Consider the following 22,541-nt stretch of genomic DNA (forward strand, 5'->3'; position numbering starts at 1 on the left):
TGGTGAGGGGGGTGGGATCGGTGGTGGTGGTGGTGAGGGGGGTGGGATCGGTGGTGGTGAGGGGGGTGGGATCGGTGGTGGTGAGGGGGGTGGCTGCGGTGGTGGTGGTGAGGGGGGTGGCTGCGGTGGTGGTGGTGGTGAGGGGGGTGGGATCAGTGGTGGTGGTGGTGAGGGGGGTGGGATCGGTGGTGGTGAGGGGGGTGGCTGCGGTGGTGGTGGTGGTGAGGGGGGTGGGATCGGTGGTGGTGAGGGGGGTGGGATCAGTGGTGGTGGTGGTGAGGGGGGTGGGATCGGTGGTGGTGAGGGGGGTGGGATCGGTGGTGGTGAGGGGGGTGGCTGCGGTGGTGGTGGTGAGGGGGGTGGCTGCGGTGGTGGTGGTGGTGGTGAGGGGGGTGGGATCGGTGGTGGTGAGGGGGGTGGGATCGGTGGTGGTGAGGGGGGTGGCTGCGGTGGTGGTGGTGAGGGGGGTGACTGCGGTGGTGGTGGTGGTGGTGAGGGGGGTGGGATCGGTGGTGGTGAGGGGGGTGGGATCAGTGGTGGTGGTGGTGAGGGGGGTGGGATCGGTGGTGGTGAGGGGGGTGGGATCGGTGGTGGTGAGGGGGGTGGCTGCGGTGGTGGTGGTGGTGGTGAGGGGGGTGGGATCGGTGGTGGTGAGGGGGGTGGGATCAGTGGTGGTGGTGGTGAGGGGGGTGGGATCGGTGGTGGTGAGGGGGGTGGCTGCGGTGGTGGTGGTGAGGGGGGTGGCTGGGAGGGGGGCAGTATAGAGCAGTATAGGGGGACAGTATGGGGGAGCAGCATGATGGGAGGGGGACAATGGAGGACAGTATAGGGGGAGGGGGGCAGTATGGGGCGGTGGGAGCAGAGTGACAGTCAGTTGGACACCTGGAACGCTATACTTGCAGGCAGTGTATTTCCTGACACTCTGCTGTGGCAGAGATTGTGTTTGTACTGTGCTCTACTTGAGCGTCCTCGGGGCAGGGAGCATTTCTCCTACCTGACCCAGTGGCAGCTGGCAGGAACAGCTGTGAGACAACAAGAAGCGGGAGTTGAAGCCGGCCGGAGTCGGGGGGCGGAGCTGGGAGGCGGTCCTAGGAACAGATGACTAATTGTGAATACAGCTAGCGCCAGGCTGGATAGGAGGTCCGGTGGGGAGGCATATGGTAGAAATGATCCCGCCCCTGCAGCCACTGAAAGCCCTGCAGGAGCCAGGAGGAGATCGGTTCTCCTATATGTCGCCCCTCCTGCCCGCCTATACCCCCTCGTGCTAGCTGTATCCACAGTGTGAAGAAGTGACAAGCAGGTGTGCGTACCTAGGACCGCCCACTAGCTCCGCCCACAACTCCGGCTAAGGCAAGCTATCTATGCACAAACTTGACAGAGGACCTGTGCGGGCTCCCTGCAGGCTGCTATAATTACGCCTCTGTCATACACAAGGAGGGGAGGAGGGAGAAGAGGACTTTGACGCTCCTCCCCTCTGTCTCAGATCACGGAGCACCGTCCCGCTCTTCTGTGCACCCGGCCACCCCCCGCCGCCCGGGATTGGTCCTGGGCACCGCAGCAGCTGGCCACAGTCCAAAGCGGCCCCAGGGCAGGCAGCCTACCGGGAAATTTCCCGCTATCCCGGTACGCCAGTCCGGCCCTGTTACAAGGGATTATATTCCAAAGTCTCAGAATTTCAGTAAGGGTACCTATGTCCTAGTCTGTATACAGAAAAAAGATAGAAGGCATAATGGACTTTGATGGTACCATAAACACTGGACATACACTGAGGATACCAGTATTTTATACTGGTATCCTCAGTGTATGTCCAGTGTTTATGGTACCATCAAAGTCCATTATGCCTTCTATCTTTTTTCTGTTACAAGGGATGTTTACATTCCTTGTAATAGGAATGAAAGTGATCAAAAAAGGGAAAGTGTAAAAATAAAAAAATAAACAATAAAAAATTTAAAGTGCCCCCCATCCCCGGGTGCTCGCATTCAGAAGTAAACATATTCGCACATCACGGCCACATATGTAAACAGCATTCAATTCATACATGTGAGGTATCATCGCGAACGTTAGAGTGAGAGCAAGAATTCTAGCCCAAGACCTCCTCAGGAACTCTAAACTGGTAACCTGTAAACTTTTTTAAATCATTGCCTATGGAGATTTTTAAGTACCGAAGTTTGCCGTCATTCAACGAGTGTGCGAGTGTATTTATTTTATGTATTTATTAGCGCAACATCATCTTTCACATTATACAAACAAAATTGGGCTAACTTTAGTGGTTTTTTTTTTTTTTTAATTCATAAAACTGTTCCCCCCCAAAAAAAAGAGTTTGAAACATTTCTGCGCAAATGCCGTGTGAGATAAAAAGTTGCATTGACCGCCATTTTATTGCCTGGGGTCTCTGCTAAAAATAAATATAATGTTTGGGCGTTCTGAGTTATTTTCAAGCAAAAAAATGATGATTTGGCCCGGTATGGAAGTGGTTAAAATAATTGATTTTTATGTGCCATTTTTTAAGTTGGTGACAGGGTCACTTTAAAGCTAAACTCCCGTAATTTACTCTATAGCAGTAAGTAGTGTAGGGCAGCACCAGGAGCCAATCAGGGCTGTTATTCATTCACTGTCAGAAGGAATCCACAGTGCGAGGATGATATCTTCAGTGCTTTGTTGTTCCTTCATTGTTTAGTTAAAGGGATGGGGATGCGTTCTTATGTTTTTTGTTCTTAGTATGTAATCATACCTTTTATGCTATATACATAATTTGGGATGGTGTTTTTAACATAACTGTTGCTGGAATGGAGGTCTGGCTGGTCTGCTGACAGGCGAGGGGGGTATCTAGATCAAAAGACTGGCTGAACAGAATTATAATTCTTCTGGAAGCTACAACAGTTGATATGCAGAGGTCATACATGGTCACATGCGTTCCTTTTCTTCTCAGGCATATAATTTGTTATATTCATGTGTCACATATGTATTGTGATTCCTTTCAGCCCGGGCGCAGTTTGACTGGCGAGACGCTCTCTCCCTCGATTCCCAGCTGACAGAGGATGAGATCATGATTAGAGACAGCTTCCGAGCCTACTGCCAGGAGAAGCTGATGCCCAGAATCCTCATGGCTAACCGACTGGAAGGTGCGTTTCCTCATCTGCTCCTCGATGGGCTGCTGTCTACAGTCTACCTTGTTATTCCATTATTCTGGACCTACGCTGCACCATCTTTTATTTTGTATCTCATCGGTGCTCCTGTTATAGTGCTGGATTTACTTTAAAGGCATATTCCATTTTTGCAGAAAATTTATAATTACCCACTTCAGCCCCAGAAGGTATAACCCTCTTAATGACCAGGCCATTTTTTGCGATTCGGCACTGCATTATTTTAACGCAAAATTGCGCGGTCGTGCCACGCTGTACCCAAATACAATTGATGTCCCCACAAATAGAGCTTTCTTTTGGTGGTATTTGATCACCTCTGCAATTTTTAAAATTTACGCTATAAACAAAAAAAGCGAAAATTTTGAAAAAACGCCATATGTTTTACTTTCTGCTATAATACATTCCCAATAAAAAAAAACTTTAAAAATGTAATTTTTTTTTATCAGTTTAGGCCAATTTGTATTCTGCTACATATTTTTGGTAAAAACAAATCCCAAAAAAACATATTTTAATTGGTTTGCGCAAAAGTTATAGCGTTTACAAACTACGGGATAGATTTTTGGACTTTTTATTTATTTTTATTAGTAATGGCGGCGATCTGCGATTTTTAGCGGGACTGCGAAATTGCAGCAGACAGATCGGACCCCTAACTGACATTTTTGACACTTTTTGGGGACCAGTGACACTAATACAGCAATCAGTGCTAAATAATATGCACTGTTACTGTATAGATGACACTGGCAGGGAAGGGGTTAATACTGGGAGTGATCAAAGGGGTTAATGTATACCTAATATGCTTACTGACTGTTTTTGGGGGGGGGGGGGGGGTTCTGTGACAGGCACAGAGAGATCGCGGTTTCAGCTTAGCTGAAACTGCTGATCTGTCCCTGCTTGTCTGAGAGAAGATCCGCCTGGTTTGTTTACATAAGCAGACGGGTCTTTTCTTGGTTTCTCGGATGATCATGGGAGAGCAGCGGCAATCGCTGCCGTTCCTCCCGCGGCCCGCCTCCCGCTGTGTCTAAACACAGCAGGAGCACGGCTCTGGCGGCGTGCGCGTGACGCCGAAACCACATGCACTCCAGTCATGTAGTACTACGTGACTGGACGCAGCCGAGCTGCCCTGCCGCAATAATATTACGGTGGGCGGTCAGCAAGTGGTTAAACCAACATTGTGCATTTATGAATGTATTTAATATAAACCTGTAAAGCATTGCAGCTGTGATAAGTGGATGGCGAGTTTAATGTTCAGACTATTCCTCCAGCTCAGGTCTGTACTGAGGTATGGACCATTGGTTACAGGACTGGAGGAACTATGATAGGACTACAGGTCCAGTGATGTCACCGCACTTGTGCACCATTTAGAACTGTGGGTCTGCAGTGGAAATTGGGACTTGTAGTTTCTCCATTCAAAACTCTCAGTGAATGGATGATGTAGCTGTGTGTGTGGAACTACACCTAATTAAAGTGGTTGTAAACCCCCCCTATATACCCAATGAAGTGACTATCCTCAGGTGATACACAGAGGTAAAACAAATCGCCCTAAGTTTTATCTGTATATCTGTAGCCTTCTCTTCTCTGCATCTATTCAAAGTGCAGAATTTATAAAGCTTGTCTGAGCTGTCAGGAAAAAAAGGGGGTGGAGAGCTGAAATAACACATTGCAGAGCTCAGTGAGACCCGATTGGAGAGAAAGGACTAGGGATCGACCGATTATCGGCAACACCGATATGTCAGGTTACCGATATTGCCGATATTTCGGGAAAGTGCTTGTACCGGAGTAATGCCTGCAGCTAGAGGCATCACCCCGGTACCGGCGTCCATAGCCGACGGTTGGCTGACTTGTAATGACAACCGATGCGGCTGAGAAGCCGCTCGGCTGTTATTACAAGGAGCGAGGGGGGACGTCCCGCCGCCTTCCGCGGCTCGCCCGGGTCTCCCGTCCCACCGGGAGACCCAGGCATCCTACCTCCACCGCCACCGAAGAGAAGACCAGATCAAAGCCGCATTCGGCTCTCCATGTAAAAAACCCGGAAGTGATGTCATGACATCACTTCCGGGTACTTGGCGCCGAATTAAAAAAACTGACAGCATTCAAAACAGCCAAACTTGCTGTTTTGAATACTTTTCAGTGCCGAGCATGGGTTTGGGGTCTTTTAGACCCCCAGATCCCTCCACAAAGAGTACCTTTGTAAAAAAAAAAAAAAAAATTTTGGCCGATATCTGATGATCAAAATATCGTTATCGGCATTAAAAAACGATATCGGTCGATCACTAGAAAGGACACACCCCTTTCACACAGCACTCAGGATGAGAGCTGAGGCTGTCAATCAGCTGGAGATCCCTCCCCCATCTCCATGTTTCTCTTGGCATGAGGAAAATTTGTCAGAAGTGATAGCAGAGGAATGAGGCCGCAGACAGAAATGACAGTTGGTGCTTTTAGTTGAATTAGGTACAGACTAAAGAGGGATATGCTTTGCTCATATTTCATGTCTGAGGTTTATAACCACTTAAAATAAAATTACAGGAGCCTGCGGGAGAAGAAGAACCCTGTTTTTCAGTAAGGGGAATGGGTGACATGTAGTTTTGATGCAGATTCTGAACATGTTTCATGTTACAACCTAAATCTGGATGCAATATAAAACATAATCAAAAAGGAGGATTTCAATTGTAACCAGAACCAGCCATTTATCATAATCCCAAGTAATCAAGAGGATGCAATCTATTTGTATAATCCTGCGGTGCTCCATAAATCTTGCTTTGTTGCCTTGTAGCTCTGGCCCCGCTCCTTTCCATCACCTGGACTTACCTAGGGGCCATCATTGTCCCTCTTCAGATTGCTGGCCTATAGAAAGGCACAGGTGTTGGAAAGGGACAGAGCTTTTCCTGTCTCTGGACACTTTTGAGTAAATTAAGGAACTGAAAGAAAGAGGGGATTACAGACACTGAGGAGTCACAAGACTCTCCATAATCCCAGTAACCCGCAGCCATTTCCTGTTGACTCGTTTGATGGACTGTGGTTGTTATAATTAAAAAGTAGAAAGCTTACTGATTCCAGTGGTGTATCCTGGTTTTATTTTTCATAATACTGAAAATGTGATGGGTCTGGGATGGTGTGAATGCTTTATACAGCCCTATCATTCATTCAGGAAACCTGAAAATATTCACTCTAATCTGCTTTTTCTTCTTCCATCCAGCATTTGACCGGGAGATTATATCCGAGCTGGGAGAGCTAGGCGTCCTGGGATCTACTATTAAAGGTAATTATATTTCTAATGAATTCAAACACATAAAGGAAAGATAGAATCATACTGGATCCATTTTACCTTTTTTTTTGTTTAATTGTTCCGTTTCACTCTATGGAGTTGATTACCTAAAACTGTAGAAGGCAAAATCTGGTGCAGCTCTGCATTAAAACCAATCAGCTTCCAGGTTTTATTTAAAACCTGTTCCCCCTTATGATACGCTGTGATGTGAAACGCGTTGGTAGGGGCTTGCATTTGTGACGTCATTACGCCTGCCGAGGAGGCATCTGAGTTTTTTTGCATGCAATTTGCTTTTAACATGCAAGTACCTGTTCATTTTAAATAAGTGTTTGCCTAGCACTTTTTTACACGCTATGCAGCCTCTGTTCTTTCCCTCTAATGTGATTGATGCACACAGCCTGCCTGAGTTTGATATCTGGGAGTGGGTCAGCCTGACCATTGGAGGAGGACCCTTACAGGGCTTTTGGAGGCTCCTGCCTGGTTACATGCCATATTGATCTCTATCAACTAAGATCCATAATATTTGGTAACAGGCTCAGTTGTGGGGGAGGGTCACGTGATTGCTTGCAGTGTCTTTCACACCATCAAATATGCTGATGTGGATGAATTCAGGAATTTGCACCACGTTTCTTTGGTGGATGGACTTTTGAATTTTTAATTGCATTCTCTCACTATTAAATTATGTTGGACTGTTCACTTATTATATTAGCACTCACCTATTGATTTTTATTTTTTATTATTTCTTTCTTTTTTTTTTTTATATTTTATTTATTTTTATGATTTTATTGATTGAGTTGATAATGCACTTTCAGAATATTTTTTTTAGATTGCATTTAATCTTCTTTTCATCATATTATCTGGTAGCACACTTGTTCACTGTTTATATATTCCAGGTTTTAGTCCCGGTTCACACTATAGCGATGGCAGACATCGCATGTGATTCGCAGCACACTGCTCTGAAAATCACATGCAATGTGAATTCAGCCATACAGATTGTATGGCTGAATTTGCATGCGATTCGGACTGAGCACACACAGGACCCTTTTTTTGGTCCGCAGCAGAATCCGATCGCATGGTGGTTCACACCTATACGATCCAATTAATGTCCGAACTGTCAGTTCGCACTGCGATATGCAAACTGATTTGGGGGTGTCGTTAACTCTGTTTTGATACCCCCCAGCGATTCGCATATGGCAGTGTGAACTGCCTGCAATTTGAATGCGATGCGGGGACCCGCAGTGGATTCGCAGGGTTCCCGCATCGCATATATGTGAAACGGCACTTAGGCCCCTTTCACACAAGCGGACCGTTCAGATCCGCCTGTCTGTTTTTTTGGCAGATCTGAACGGTCCCCACATGCATTACTATGGGGCATCGGATGTCAGCGAAGACATGTCCGCTGACACCCGATCCGATCCGTCAAATCTGGACGGATGGAAACCCTATTTTCCATCCGTCCAGCGGATCGGAACGGATGAGAACGGACCGACGGTCCATTCCCATCCGATTTCCCCCATAGAGATGCATGGGGAACTGACAGCTGTGTCTCCGCACACAGCGCGGAGACACAGCTGTCATCCTCCTGCTCAGCGGGCGATCGGCGGCTCGATCCCCCGCTGAGAAAAACGGAATCCGTCCGATGGACGGATAGTGTGAAAGGAGCCTTATTGGCAAAGCTTAATTGAACAATCTGAAGTTAGAAACTGAATTGTTTCTATGCACAGCTGCACCAGATTTTGCACTCTCCAGGTTTAGTAAATTCACCTCTATATGTTTTTAAGTGATTTTTATGGCAGTTATTTTTACCATACAGTCTATGTTTTTACATATAAACAGTATATGATAGAAGTATGAGGCCTGATTCACACTAGTGCGATTTCAGACAAATCATGACAACGCAAATCGCATTGTTTTCAATGGTGCCTGTGCACATCAATCAGACGCAGCACAGAGCGGTTTTGGAAAGGGTTCCTGTGCTTCCTTATAGGATGTCTCCAATTTTTTTTTTAACTTGTAAACAAACGTTTATTGATTCATGTGCAGTACAGAGAACAGAAGCAATACATAAAGACAAATTGAAAAGTAATGTTCCAAATACATGAGAGAAAAATGAGGTGTATAAGGATCATAGGACAAGCAGGTAAATAGATGAACAGATATCAGCATCCCGTGCATATACGACACACGTAGGAGAAATCCACAAGGTCAAAACCATCAGTACTACAGAACAGCTAGGACGTGCATGTAACCGAGGCTTGAAGCCATCCATCCCAGATTTTGTTAAATCTCTGTGGACAACCCTTAATAATATAGATTACCTTTTTGTAAGGTAGAGTGTTATTAATGGCTGCCATCCAGGCAGCAAGGGTGGGAGGGGACGACTGGATCCATGTACGGGCTATTCATTTCCTAATGCTGAACAATGATTCATGTAGAAAACTAGCTGTGTATTTATCCATGTCCCCATTTAGGAATATCCCTAAGAGGCATATCTTAGGATCCAGTGACACCGGGGAACCCATCTGGTCATGGAGGAACTCAACCACCTGTGCCCAAAAGCCCCGGATATGGGGGCAATGCCATATAAGGTGTCCGAAAGTGCCAACGGATAGCAGACACTTGGGGCAAGTGGGATTATGGGAGGTATCAAACCTGGCCATTCTATCAGGGAAAAGGTATGCTCTGAGTGATGTACACCTGAGAATTTTGACGATACCAATGTGCATGTCTCCAGAGCATCACTCCATTCAGCATCTTCCAGCTCTCCAGCATCCCTCACCCAAGAGGCCCTAACAGGATGTCTCCAATTTACAAGCTGATCTCAATGCACTGTTTCGTTTGTCAACTATGTGGCAAATGAGGTTTAATGTTGATAAATGTAAAGTTATGCACTTGGGGGCTAAGAATATGCATGCATCATACATACTAGGGGAAGTGGAACTGGGGGAATCCATAGCAGAGAAGGATCTGGGTGTTCTGGTAGATCCTAAGCTTAATAATAGCATGCAATGCCAAGCTGCGGTTTCCAAATCAAGCAAAGTCCTTTCTTGTATTAACAGAGGCATGGACTCCAGAGAGAGAGATATAATTTTGCCCCTGTACAAATCATTAGTAAGACCTCATCTGGAATATGCAGTTCAGTTTTGGGTACCAGTTCTTAAAAACGATATCAGGGAACTGGAGAAAGTGCAGAGAAGGGCAACCAAACCTATAAGAGGCATGGAGGAGCTCAGCTATGAGAGAAGATTAGAGGAACTGAATTTATTCTCTCTTGAGAAGAGGAGATTAAGGGAGGATATGATCACCATGTATAAATACATAAGGGGTCCATATAGTGAACTTGGTGTTGAGTTATTCACTTTAAGGTCAACACAGAGGACAAGAGGGCACTCTTTATGTCTAGACGAAAAACAGATTTAGTCTCCAAATATGGAAAGGTTTCTTCACCGTAAGAGCGGTGAAAATGTGCAATAGACTCCCTCCAGAGGTGGTTCTGGCTCGCTCACTACATTGCTTTTAAAAGGGAATGGATTCTTTCCTGGGTGGACTTAATATGAATGGGTACTAATATCTATAGGTAAAGTTGATCCAGGGAATATCCGATTGCCTCTTGGGGGATCAGGAAGGAATTTTTTCCCCTGCTGTAGCAAATCGGATCATTTTTTCAAGGCAACTTTTTTCAGGCAAATTTTTCGCCTTCTTCTGGATCAACTGCAGGTATAGGATTGTGTATATGGGATTGTATGGTTGGGTTTTCTTTACTGTTTTTTGTTTTTTATTGGTTGAGCCAGATGAACTTGTGTCTTTTTTTCAACCTGACAAACTATGTAACTATGTGGTGGCTGCATTAGGTTTCTTTTTTAGGCTTTCTTCTTTTATTTTCACCTGGTGACTTTTGCCAGTAAGACTTTTGTTTTTCAACAGAACAAGCTGTCCTGCAGATGTAGCAGCTAGAGGTTTGAGGCAAACGATTTACTACTGACAGCGGTGCTTACAACGATCAGCTTTTAATTATCTATGTAAAACCTTTAGAGCCGGTTCACACTGGGGCGACTTGTCAGGCAACCTGGTCGCCTGACAAGTCGCCGTGGGTCGCCTGCCATAGATTAGCACAGGACCCGTTCTAATAGGAGCGACACAAGTCTCTCCGACTTAGAAAAAGGGTCCTGAGCTACTTTGGGGCGACCTGGAGCGACCTGCATTGACTTCAATGATATGAAGTCCATGCATGCCGCTCCGAGGTCGCGGTGCGAGCTGCGCACCGCGACTTCACAGGTCGCCCCGGCAAGTCGGGTCGCCTGTATGTGAACCGGCTCTTATTCCAAAATAAAAAACAATAAAAAAGTATTGGCTGGAGTTTGGGCTTCAATGTGTTAGTGCATCTAAATCTGCTAATACATTTAACATACCCCCCTCCTCCCTCCAGACTGATAATGCGCTGTCAATAGGTTCCCCCTGTACTCTTTCATCCAGAGTGGGGGCGCTCTAATACAGGAGGTATGCTACCGGCCAGATCACCAGGATTAATTTTCCTTATTAAATTGCAGTTTATGCTACAAAGCCTGTAGAAAACAAGGAATTTTATTACAGATAAGCAATCTGTCAAAGATGTAAAAGGCTGAAAGTGCAACCTGCTGGTAAGAAAATACAAAATTTTTATATTCAATGTTTCATATTTACTTAAAAGAAAAAGGAAATAGGTGACCATGAGAAGTTTCTTTTTATGATAAGGGTTCCTGCTGGTACCCAAATGTGTTTTCTGCTTTTAGGCTGCATTGTTCACAACATGAGACTGTATTAAACCAATAGCAAATCAATGTATAGTCACCTATGAAGAAGTGACAGATTCATCACGGTTCTTGTATTTCACCCCCTGCTCTCTCCAGGTTACGGTTGTGCCGGGACTTCCTATGTGGCATATGGGCTCTTGGCGAGAGAGGTGGAGAGGGTGGACAGCAGCTATCGCTCAGTGATGAGTGTTCAGTCTTCGTTGGTCATGCATCCGATCGCCGCCTATGGATCAGAGGAACAGAAACAGAAATATCTGCCCAGATTGGGTAAGGGCTCACAGATCATGGCTTTCAGTATACACATTTCAGTGTTGTAACATCCTCGCAGCATAGATGTCAGGATGTAATGGCCTCTGTGCTATGTTATGGCTCAACTCAATTAAGCCACCATACATGGATCGAAGTTCAGTTGGTTCAGCACGGACCAGCTGAATTTCGATCCATATATGGCCAGGCTGGTTGTACACAAGTCAATCAATATAGATCGGCTCATGTTAGGGTGACCAGACGTCCCCGGTTTCCAGGGACAGTCCCCGGACTGAGGACACTTTCCCCGGATCAAGTCTGTTCCCGGTTTTGTCCCCGGATTCAGGGCCAGAATAACGTTGACAGGGCACTCCATGCTGGCTGAGGAACAGCCTGGTGGCTCGGATGCCGATGTCTCTGTATATCATGCAGTCCTGTGCCCATCGCTCTGTGTATTATTCAGTCCTGTGCCCATCGCTCGGTGTATTATTCAGTCCTGTGCCCATCGCTCTGTGTATTATGCAGTCCTGTGCCCAGCGCTCTGTGTATTATGCAGTCCTGTGCCCAGCGCTCTGTGTATTATGCAGTCCTGTGCCCAGCGCTCTGTGTATTATGCAGTCCTGTGTCCAGCGCTCTGTGTATTATGCAGTCCTGTGCACAGCGATCGGTGTATTATGCAGTCCTGTGCCCATCGCTCTGTGTATTATGCAAGCCTGTGCCCAGCACTCTGTGCATTATGCAAGCCTGTGCCCAGCACTCTGTGCATTATGTAAGCCTGTGCCCAGCACTCTGTGCATTATGCAAGCCTGTGCTCAGCACTCTGTGCATTATGTAAGCCTGTGCCCAGCACTCTGTGCATTATGCAAGCCTGTGCACAGCACGCTGTGCAATATGCAAGCCTGTACCCAGCACTCTGTGTATTATGCAGTCCTGTGCCCAGCGCTCTGTGTATTATGTGAACCTGTGCTCCGCACTCTGTGCATTATGCAAGCCTGTGCCCAGCACTCTGTGCATTATGTAAGCCTGTGCCCAGCACTCTGTGCATTATGCAAGCCTGTGCACAGCACGCTGTGCAATATGCAAGCCTGTACCCAGCACTCTGTGTATTATGCAGTCCTGTGCCCAGCGCTGTGTATTATGCAGTCCTGTGCCCAGCGCTGTGTATTATGCAGTCCTCCTGTGCCCAGCGCTCTGTGTATTGCGCAAGCCTGTGCCCAGCACTCTGTGCATTATGCGGGCCTGTGCCCAGCACGCTGTGCAATATGCAAGCCTGTACCCAGCACGCTGTGTATTATGCAGTCCTGTGCCCAGCGATGTGTATTATGCAGTCCTATGCTCAGTGCTCTGTGCATTATGCAGTCCTGTGCCCAGCGCTCTGTGTATTAAGCAGTCCTGTGCCCAGCGCTCTGTGTTTTTAGCAGTCCTGGTCAAAAAAAAAAATCTGGTCACCTTAGCTTATGTACAACCAGCCGGACTGGTTTTACTGGAATGATCAGTGCCGCCGGCTATAGCCAGCAACACTCATCATTGTATGCCTTTCCCGCCAGCAGAATACATACAGCGGGAAGGATTCCCACATCCACATCAAATGCTATTCACGTAGAATGTGTGGATGGGGGAATTGGCTCATTTTTTTTGGTTCAACCTGCAGGTTGAAGGAAAAAAAAATAATCATGTATGGCCTCCCTTACCTCCACTGTTGCCTCTCCTTGCCTTACAGTAGTGAGCGTTCCCCTGTGTATTGGTTTCCTTTTAGTTCTTCAGCTTCATCGCAGATCCCAGTAAACATACGGATAGATTATAGCCCAGTGGAAGTTTCACTCTTTATTATCTCTTCATAGTTCAGTCCTCCCACATGTTATCATTTGCAACTAATCTAACTTGGAAATGGTTTAGAGTTAGAATATCTTTTTTCTTAAAGAGAATGTAAAGGCAGAAGGTTTTTTATCTAAATATGTTCTATGCATTAAGATCTGTGTTTAGCCGCCCCCCTAATACTTACCTGAGCCCATCTCTATCCAGCAATGTCTGGGACTCTCCCTCCTGATTTGGCTGAGACACAGCTGTGGCGCCATTGGCTCCTGCTACTATCAATCAAACTCAACCAATCATCAAGTGAGAGGGGGCGGGCCGAACCACGGCTCTGTGTCTGAATGGATATACAGAGCTGCAGCACAGGTGCCCCTATAGCAAGCTGCTTGCTGTGGGGGGCACTCAACAGCAGGGAGGGGATAGGAGCAGCGGGAGTGACCCGGTAAAGGAGGATCTATGGTGCTGTGTGCAAAACCACCGCACAGGGGAGGTAAGTATAACATGTTTGTTATTTAATAGAAAAAAAGTGACTTTACAATCACTTTAAGCTGTCCATACATTATACAAATTTCTTATTCAATTTCCTTTAGATTTACCTTCAGCTATGTAGTGCAAGGGCCTGCCAGATTGCATACACATTGGAAGTGTTTAGGTTTGTCCTCATATTATATGGTTTTGGTAAATCTAAAGGAAAGTTGTACAAGAACATTGTATAATGTTTGGCAAGCCTAACAGCCTCACCCATCAGCTAGTGTCCTTATACAGACTTTTATTGCAAAGAAGGAGATGTGTCTGACACCAGGTCTGGTACCGAGTGCTGAGAGTTCTGGGACATGGCCATCCAGCACTCAGGGAAAAATGCCAAACTGTGCCCCCCTCCCCCTTCCCTTAGGATTAGGGTCAGGGTGCCCACATCCCTGCAATAAACCATTGCGCCCAGGGCAGCCGCCCCCTCCTGCTTACCCCTTGTTCCGTCCCTGATTTCTGAGTGCACTAGGTCTGACTCAAATGCCTATTGGACTGCACAGTAATTTTTACACAAAAGCAGCTCTTATAACAGAAACATGAAGGAAAGACCATGAAATTAGAGACTGATAGCACAATGTTAATCTCACACCATATATTTATTTCTGTGATTTTTAGGCTCCATTCACACCTGGGAGGTTTGGAATTGCTGCCATTGTGCCCCCAATCTCAAAATGCACTACACTCGCAAAACGCAGGTTCGGGTGCCATTATTTTCAATGGCACTTAGGACGCGGTGCTGTTTTGCTGCGATTGTCCTGCAGCAAATCACATCGCGTGAAGCTTGTCGCCCAAAAGAAGCTCCTGCTCATTTTTTGGGCAGCAAGCTTCGAGGGATGCGATTTGCTGTGCGATAAATCGCACAACAGTCACAGAAAAAAATCGCACCGGTGCCTTTGAAAATAATGGCATCGGAACCTGCGTTTTGTTATCACAGGCAAAATCACAGTAATTCTGCTGCGATTCCAAAATGCCCAGGTATGAATGGAGCCTTATGCCTCATACACATGATCAGATAATCGTACAAAAAAAATCGCTTTCGAATTGAACGTACAATAATCTGATTGTTAGTACACAGCTTTCGACAGCCAATCACGACATTTCGTCCAACAAAATCTGAAGGGACAAACATGCAAACTTTTGTCGTACGATAGCCTAGCGAACGACAATCGTTTAATCAGTACAGTATGCGTCCGCTAAAAATCAATAGACAAAGACCGCGTATGATCAGAAACCGGAAAATAACCCGGACAAAGCCTGGCTGCCATTGTTTTTGTTTTGCACGTTCTGATACATAGCTACGCAACCAGGAAGCTTTTCCAGAATCGTACAAAAATATACGTTTATATGCATTGTTGCATTCGATGCATACTAGCTCATTATGTGTTTGTCTTTCAGGGTGAACAAAAAAAAAAAAAAGGGTTTACAACCTCTTTAAGAGCTTAACGCACAGCATTTATTTGCAGCTTTACATTGCAAAAGCAATCCAAGTGATCAACCCAGAGCCATCCCTGCCTCATAGATAGATATAAATATATAAAAAAAAATCATCATGATCTTTTTAATAGTATGGGCTTAGGGTTTACATAGGTGTTCCCCCTTCTTAGGCCCCTTTCACATGAGCGATCCGATCCGCTTGTCAGTTTTTTAGGCGGACCTGATCGGATACTCCATGCATCCCTATGGGGAGCGGGTGTCAGCGGTGACATCTCCGCTGGCACCCGCTGCTCTCCGATCCGAAATCTGAACGGAGGGAAACCCTATTTTCCATCCGTCTGGAGGATCAGATGAGATCGGATGAGAACAGACAGGCAGTTTGTTCTCATCCGTTCTCATCCGATCTCCCATAGAGGAGAGCGGGGCTCTGACAGCTCCGTCTCTGCACACAGAGCGGAGACAGAGCTGTCATCCGCCTGCTCAGCGGAGATCGGTGGATCGATCCCAGCTGAGCAGAACGGACTCCGTCGGGTGGTGCGCCCATGTGAAAGAGGCCTAAGGCCCATGTTTTGCCTGCACAGGATGCAAAGGCAGTCCCATTGATGTCACGTTTGACATCCACATGTAGCAGGCCCCTGAATGCAGACAGTGTGCTTTTGGAGAGACCAACCCACACAGACGTCGAACACCTGAGCATCCCATGCAGGAAAAACATGGCCCACACACAGATGTACGCTTAAAGTGATATTAAAGTCTTGCTTTTTATCTTATTTAAAAACAACAAACATGTTATACTTACCTGCTCAATGGTGTTGGTTTTGCACAGAGTAGCCTGGATCCTCCTCTTCTCGGGTCCCCTTGTTGGCACTCCTGGCCCCTCCCTCCTGCTGAGTACCCACACAGCAAGCCACTTGCTATTGGGGCAGCCAAACCACTGCTCTGTGTGTCCATTCAGACACGAAGCTCCGGCTCGGCCCCGCCCTCTTTCTCTCCCTCCCCATTGGCTCAACTGACTTTGACAGCAGCATGGCGCCCGCTGCTGTGTCTCAGACAATTAGGCGGGAGAGTCCCAGGAAACCGAGGTTCTTGTGCAACATCACTGGATTGAGATGGGGCTCAAGTAAGTATTAGGGGGGCTGATGTACACAGAATGATTTATCTTAATTCATAGAATACATTAGGATAAAATAAAAACCTTCTGCCTTTAGAATCACTTTAGGTGTGCCTGTATGAACGAGGCCTAACTGCAGGTGGCTTCTTCTGACAAAAATCTTCCTGCAGTGTCTTCTTTAACAACTGGCGGATACCTACCTGAGCGGCTGTTTTCTGGTGCTGTGATGGTTAACAGAAATTGCACCACCCTCCCCCTCCTTTATTCATAGAACTTGTCTTACTACTATCACACAGTGTATTGAGTTCTGTGAATGGAGGAGCAGTTAAATGTCAGCATCTCCTCCACGCATTCTGGGCTTGCTCACACAGCTGTCAGTTTATGCATGCAGTGACAGGGAACGGTGCGATGTGCGTTTTAGCCTACCACGCTGTTTAGTTTTTTTTTTTTTTTACTTTATTTGAATTGCACAAAGTGACAATTTATTTCTTGCACAGCAGCGCAGTGCGTTGTGCTGCTGCACAGTGACATACGGTGCGTTTCTGCGCACCTCCTGGATGCATTTCTGTGTGTACTGGGCACATAGAAAACAATTGTTCCCTATGTGCCCCAGTGATGACTAATGCCTACCCAGTGCAAAAAAATGTGGAAAAGGAGCCCTCACAGAACTCGGTGCATTGTGTGACGAATCAAGGAGAGGGTGGGTGGGGGCGTGTGGGTGAGTAGCAGCAGCTTCTGTTAACCTTTACAGTGTTGGGAGACAGGCACTCAGGGCAGTATCTGGTAGCTGTGACGGAGACAATGCAGGGAGATTTTTATCAGGAGTAGGTAATGGGATGCACACTGAGACACAAAACTAATGTGGTGCTGTATCCCCCTTTAAAAAAATAACCAATCTTCAGTTTTAAAGTGGTTGTAAACCATTACATATACCCAGTAAAGTAAATGGCCTCAGGTTATACACAGAGATTAAACTAATCCTCCTACATAAGTTGTATATGTTTATCTACAGTCTTCTCTTCTTTACATCTGTTCAACGTCCAGAATGTAAAAAGCTTGTCTGAGCTTTCAGAAAATGGGGCAGGGAGCTGAAGTTACTCTGCAGAGCTCAGTGAGGAGAGCTCTGAAAGCTGATTGGAGGGAAGGGGCACACCCCTCTGCACACAGGAAAAGAGCTGAGGCTGTCAGTCACAAGCTGTGTGCTGGAGATCCCTCCCCTGTCACTATTTTTCTCTTGGTGTCAGGAAAACTTTTCAGAAGTGACTCCTGCTAATAGCAGAGGAATGAAACAGCAGGCAGAAATGACACTTATGGCACTTTTCCACTGCTGGTACCGCATGGTATGGTGTTGGAACGGTTCGGTACGGTACGGTATGGTTTGCTTTTCCACTAAAGTAGTACTAAAGTTAAGTGGGTGGGATAACAACGGGGTGGGTGGGATTCTCTGACCAATCAGTGGCTAGTAGTGACTGCATGCAAAGGATTGTGGGATATGGTACCGGGTATGGTACCTCTTGGAACCACAATCGAGTAGGTACTGTTTTTGAGAGCCGTACTGTTCGGTTCCATGCAGTGGAAAAACACCGCCGTACCGTACCGTACCGAACCGTCCCTACACTATATCCATGCGGTACCAGCAGTGGAAAAGCACAAAAGCGAGCCAAACAGTGGAAAAGCTCCATTAGTGCTCTGGATTGAGACAAGTACACACTATAGAAGTATTTGCATTGTTCATATTTCATGTCTGAGGTTTACAACCACTTTAAATATACATTTTTCCAATGCAATCAGAACAAATATTAAAAGGAAAAATTTAATTTTTTGAATGGAGTATTGTTTAAAACAAGCCTGTGTGTCATGATATGGTTAGTAGGTGTAAGAATTGGAGTCAGTGTTGCCTTGCTAACGATCTTTCTGTTTTCATGCAGCAAGAGGAGAGTTGTTGGGCTGTTTTGGCCTCACAGAACCAAATCATGGCAGTGACCCGGCTGGAATGGATACCAGATCACGATACAACCCGACTAGCAAAACCTACACACTTAACGGATCCAAAACCTGGTACAGTCCTCCCCCCCCCCCCCCCCCAGTTATACCTGCTAACCTACACTACATTGCAGGGAATTTCCCTCAGCTGCACCAATCTGATTTAACACCCCCTTTTCCTATGAAGGATAGAGAATCATACACAGATGAATTTGATTTGGAGACTAACACAGATGTCCTTGAGCCCCTGTTCACATCGGTGCAATTTGACATGCTGTTTGACAAGTCAAATCGCAGCCTATTGCCGTCAATGGCACCGTCCCAATCGATGCGACGCCACACCAATATCCAAAAGTATTTCCTGCACTACTTTTGGTGACCTCAGGGGTGACGTCAATGGACATCTGTGCATGAACCGGCACAGATGTCTTTCAAGTTGCCCCTGAAGTCGGACTAAAATCCGTCTTTGAAATTGAGTTTAGATGAAGTCACACAATTTCATAACCTCGTTCAATGTGAACAAGGGCTTAAAGTCAGGGCAAAAAAAAAAATCCAGTTCACCTCTGAAACCAGTATCCAGATTTTAAAAATGTTGCAAGTACACAAGATTACCGGTTAATCTGCGAGAAATCCAGTGATCTCCTAACTTTTAAATTCATTTTCATTTAATTCATAATTAATTTTTTTATACTTGGGGACTCAAACTACTTAATCTACTGTTGGTACAGATGGTTCTGCATTCTATGCATGAAGATGAAAACCTGTGTGCTGTAGCCCCCTCAGTCCTCACTTATACTTACCTGAGGTCCATCTAGATCCAGCAATGTTGTAGGAGTGTCTCGGCTGCCTGGGACTCCCCTCTTCATTGGCTGAGACAGCAGCATGACGGCATTGGCTTCTTATGCTGTTAATCAAAGTCTGTCAGCCAATGAGGAGATAAAGGGGGTAGGGGTGGGTCGCGGCTCTGTGTCTGAATGCACACAGGGAGCTGTGGCTCAGCTCGAGTGCCCCCATAGCAAGCTGCTTGCTGTGGGGGCACTCGGCAGGAGGGAGGGGCCAGGAGCACCGAAGAGGGACTGGAGAAAATGAGGATCTGCACAGAGCAGGCAGGTATTTTTTTTTTTTTGTTTGTTCTTTTTAACTAAAAAAAAAAAAAAAGAGACTTTAGTATTATTTTAATCAATAGATTAACTCCCGTACCACCAGACTGCCCATAGATGGTTTGAAATTTGTCCAGTTCCTGGTGAACCCACCAAATTTGGATCCGTCTATGTTCAGGCTTTAGTTGTGGGTAGGTCTAAAGGTGATTGTACAATCAGATTGCAATGTGTATAATCAGCTATACGTCACTTAGTTCTCTAAGCTGTGTTTAGATTTATTATAATGCTTCTTGTTTTGTAGGATCACTAATTCCCCCATTGCAGACCTGTGTGTGGTGTGGGCAGTGTGTGAAGATGGCAGAGTTCGCGGCTTCTTAATAGAAAGGGGAACAAAGGGTCTGTCCACCCCCAAAATTGAGGGGAAGTTTTCTCTGAGAGCTTCTGCCACTGGTATGATTCTGATGGATGATGTGGAAATACCAGAGGAAAACCTTCTTCCCAATGTGTCTGGGATGGGGGTAAGAATATTCATATACATATATATTATTCCTAATATTTGTTTTGAAGTGCACAGAAGGGTCATGCAACTGGTTCACTTTAGAGCGGGCGCTCATAGTTACACATACCCAATTTTGAAGTAATATACCTGATATGGGGAAGTATGAGACTCGCTACTTCTCCTCCCAGGTGACGTCACTGAAGGCCCACTTTAGAGCGGGCACTCATAGCTACACATACCCAATTTCGAAGTAATATACATGATATGGGGAAGCATGAGACTCGCTACTTCTCCTCCCAGGTGACGTCACTGAAGGCCCACTTTAGAGCGGGCGCTCATAGCTGCACATACCCAATTTCCTTTCTCCTGCTATCCAATTTGCTCACTCGAGTAAGGAAAGGAAGCCCAGTGTAAGCTGCAAGTCAATCCTAGTCGGAGCTGCCATGGGACTAAAGATTTGCTCCCCACCATGTGACAGCGCTTTGGCCTCAGCTGTCACATGGTGGGGAAAAAATCTGTAGTCCCATGTCAGCTCTGACTAGGATTGACTTGCAGCTTACACTGGGCTTCCTTTCCTTACTCGAGTGAGCAAATTGGATAGCAGGAGAAAGGAAATTGGGTACGTGCAGCTATGAGCGCCCGCTCTAAAGTGGGCCTTCAGTGACGTCACCTGGGAGGAAAAGCAGCCAGTTTCATGCTTCCCCATATCATGTAATTACTTTGTTTCCCAAAGCGACAGAAGAGCAAAGGGAAGCTAAATTTAACCAACTGTCGGTGGTGGCTTCAAAGTGTTAAGGTCACAGTGCATAAGCTTCCACGTGTTTGCAAATATTCCAAATAACCCTTCCAGTAACTCTGATTTTATATAATATATACATTGTATAACTGTGTTTTTGTTGCAGGGGCCATTTGGGTGTCTAAATAACGCCCGGTATGGAATAGCTTGGGGTGCTCTGGGTGCTGCGGAGTTCTGTTTCCATACAGCCAGACAGTACACGCTGGACAGGTGTGTATTGTGGGTACCCTATGCCATCTCCCCATGTCAGGTATCTCCAAGATGCAAGGGGCAAGCTGTTCAGTGATGTGGGTGAAGGCTTTTCTTTTTTCCTGCTAGAAAACAGAGCCATTTGGGGCTTAGTCACACTATGGGTAGAGACCTATGTTAATCTACACATATCAACCAGGCTAACCGCTAGCTTTATTAATCCCATTTTCTCTTACGTCCTCCGACAGTCGCCGCCTCTTCATATTCGTCACATATGGGGTATTAGACTTTGCTCCGAAGGAGTAGCTAGGCAACAGAATATGTTAACAATAAAGCTTTTAACATATCCCACCCTCAAGGGGTGGTCCCCTCAGTCAATACCCTCCTACTTCCTGCAACCATATCTCAGTTTTAATGTCTAGCTTGTCAGGAGTGGCTGGCTCTCTCTGTGCTGGGACTTTCTGTCCCAGACTCTTTCTTCTTTTTAAAATTTTGTTTGAGTTTTTTCTCTCTACCTTTACTTAGCTGTTATTTTGTCAGCGTTAGTTAGTTCTTCGGATGAAGAGGATCATGCGGACTGGGTCTCGGGCTGATCCCCCTGGTCGCAGGTCGTGGGTCAGTGGCTTCCCAGTCTGCCATCGAGCGTTCAGCCAGGTAACGCTCCTGGCACAGTGAACGACCCATCCCTGTTCGGTGCAGGGATGATTGGTGAGGTGGCTACCTCACTGGACGCTGTGCGGTTTCTTAACCCCCCTTGTGTGCGTCTTGAATGCGACTCTCCCTGCCTCATGTGCAGCGGCTTGTTCGCCTGTGCGGGTCCCCCACGCCATGTGAGGTAAGTGTATCTATGTGGGGACCTGTCTGTCTGGGGGGGTGTCAGTCTGGGACTGTGTAACCTGCCTCTATTCACACTGCTTGTCTCCCTATCTCTCGGCTGCATGCTGTGGGCTGCAAGGGGGGGGGGAGCTGTATGACACTGTGTGTGTCAGTCTGGTCAGTGTGAGAAGCTGTGTGCTGTGGGGCATGTTTTTTTGGCATGTTTGGGCATATACAGCGATCGCTGCGGCGATCTGACATGTATTCTGATATTGGAATGTAATGTGTGTTTTAATGCACTGTGGAGCGGCGATTTCGGCGCCAAACGACGCCATTTTGCCTACACTCGCTCCGGCCGCATGGTTTACATGCATGGCGGCCATTTTCTTGTAGCCTCCATAGGCTTACATAGAGCGCCCTGGCAGCATCACTTCCTCTTTCCAGGAACACCGATCGAGGCAGCAGCAGCGGCGAGGGTCTCCTCAGGTTTTATCCTTCTGTTCTTGCTATCCATTGCCTGTGTTCAGTTTGCATATTCCCTGTGGGGGTCTCATTGTGCTTGAGTGTGGTGCGGTGGGCTGCGCTTGCCGCGCTTGCTTAAAAGGGGCAGTTAACCCTTGGTTGTCTGGCATTACAGGGGCAATGGATTCTCAGGAGGGCAAATTTCCTACAGTATTGGTGGAAAGCCAGGGGACCGCTGTTTCCCCCCCCAGGGGGGGATTTAGCCACTATTGTGGCTGGCCTTGCTGCTCAGGTGCAAATGCTGGTGGCTGCTCAATCTACTAAAAGGCCCAGAGTTGCTCTTTCCTCTGATTCTGAGGGTGAAGGTGAT

General features: G+C 46.6%; 1 protein-coding gene across 2 annotated transcripts in view; it reads left to right on the forward strand.

Moving 5' to 3' along the window:
• The window catches only part of GCDH (glutaryl-CoA dehydrogenase), a 57,551-nt gene that overhangs the window by 23,891 nt on the left and 11,119 nt on the right, over window positions 1-22,541 (forward strand). For both annotated transcript variants that reach the window (XM_082255608.1, XM_082255609.1), the window contains 6 exons: window positions 2,982-3,122; window positions 6,337-6,399; window positions 11,292-11,462; window positions 18,255-18,384; window positions 19,711-19,927; window positions 20,811-20,914. In XM_082255608.1, the coding sequence (XP_082111734.1) occupies window positions 2,982-3,122; window positions 6,337-6,399; window positions 11,292-11,462; window positions 18,255-18,384; window positions 19,711-19,927; window positions 20,811-20,914 (826 nt within the window). The remainder of the gene's footprint in view (window positions 1-2,981; window positions 3,123-6,336; window positions 6,400-11,291; window positions 11,463-18,254; window positions 18,385-19,710; window positions 19,928-20,810; window positions 20,915-22,541) is intronic.

The sequence above is a fragment of the Pelophylax lessonae genome (genome assembly GCF_965119305.1).
Source record: "Pelophylax lessonae genome assembly, chromosome: 4".
NCBI classification, from domain to species: domain Eukaryota; kingdom Metazoa; phylum Chordata; class Amphibia; order Anura; family Ranidae; genus Pelophylax; species Pelophylax lessonae.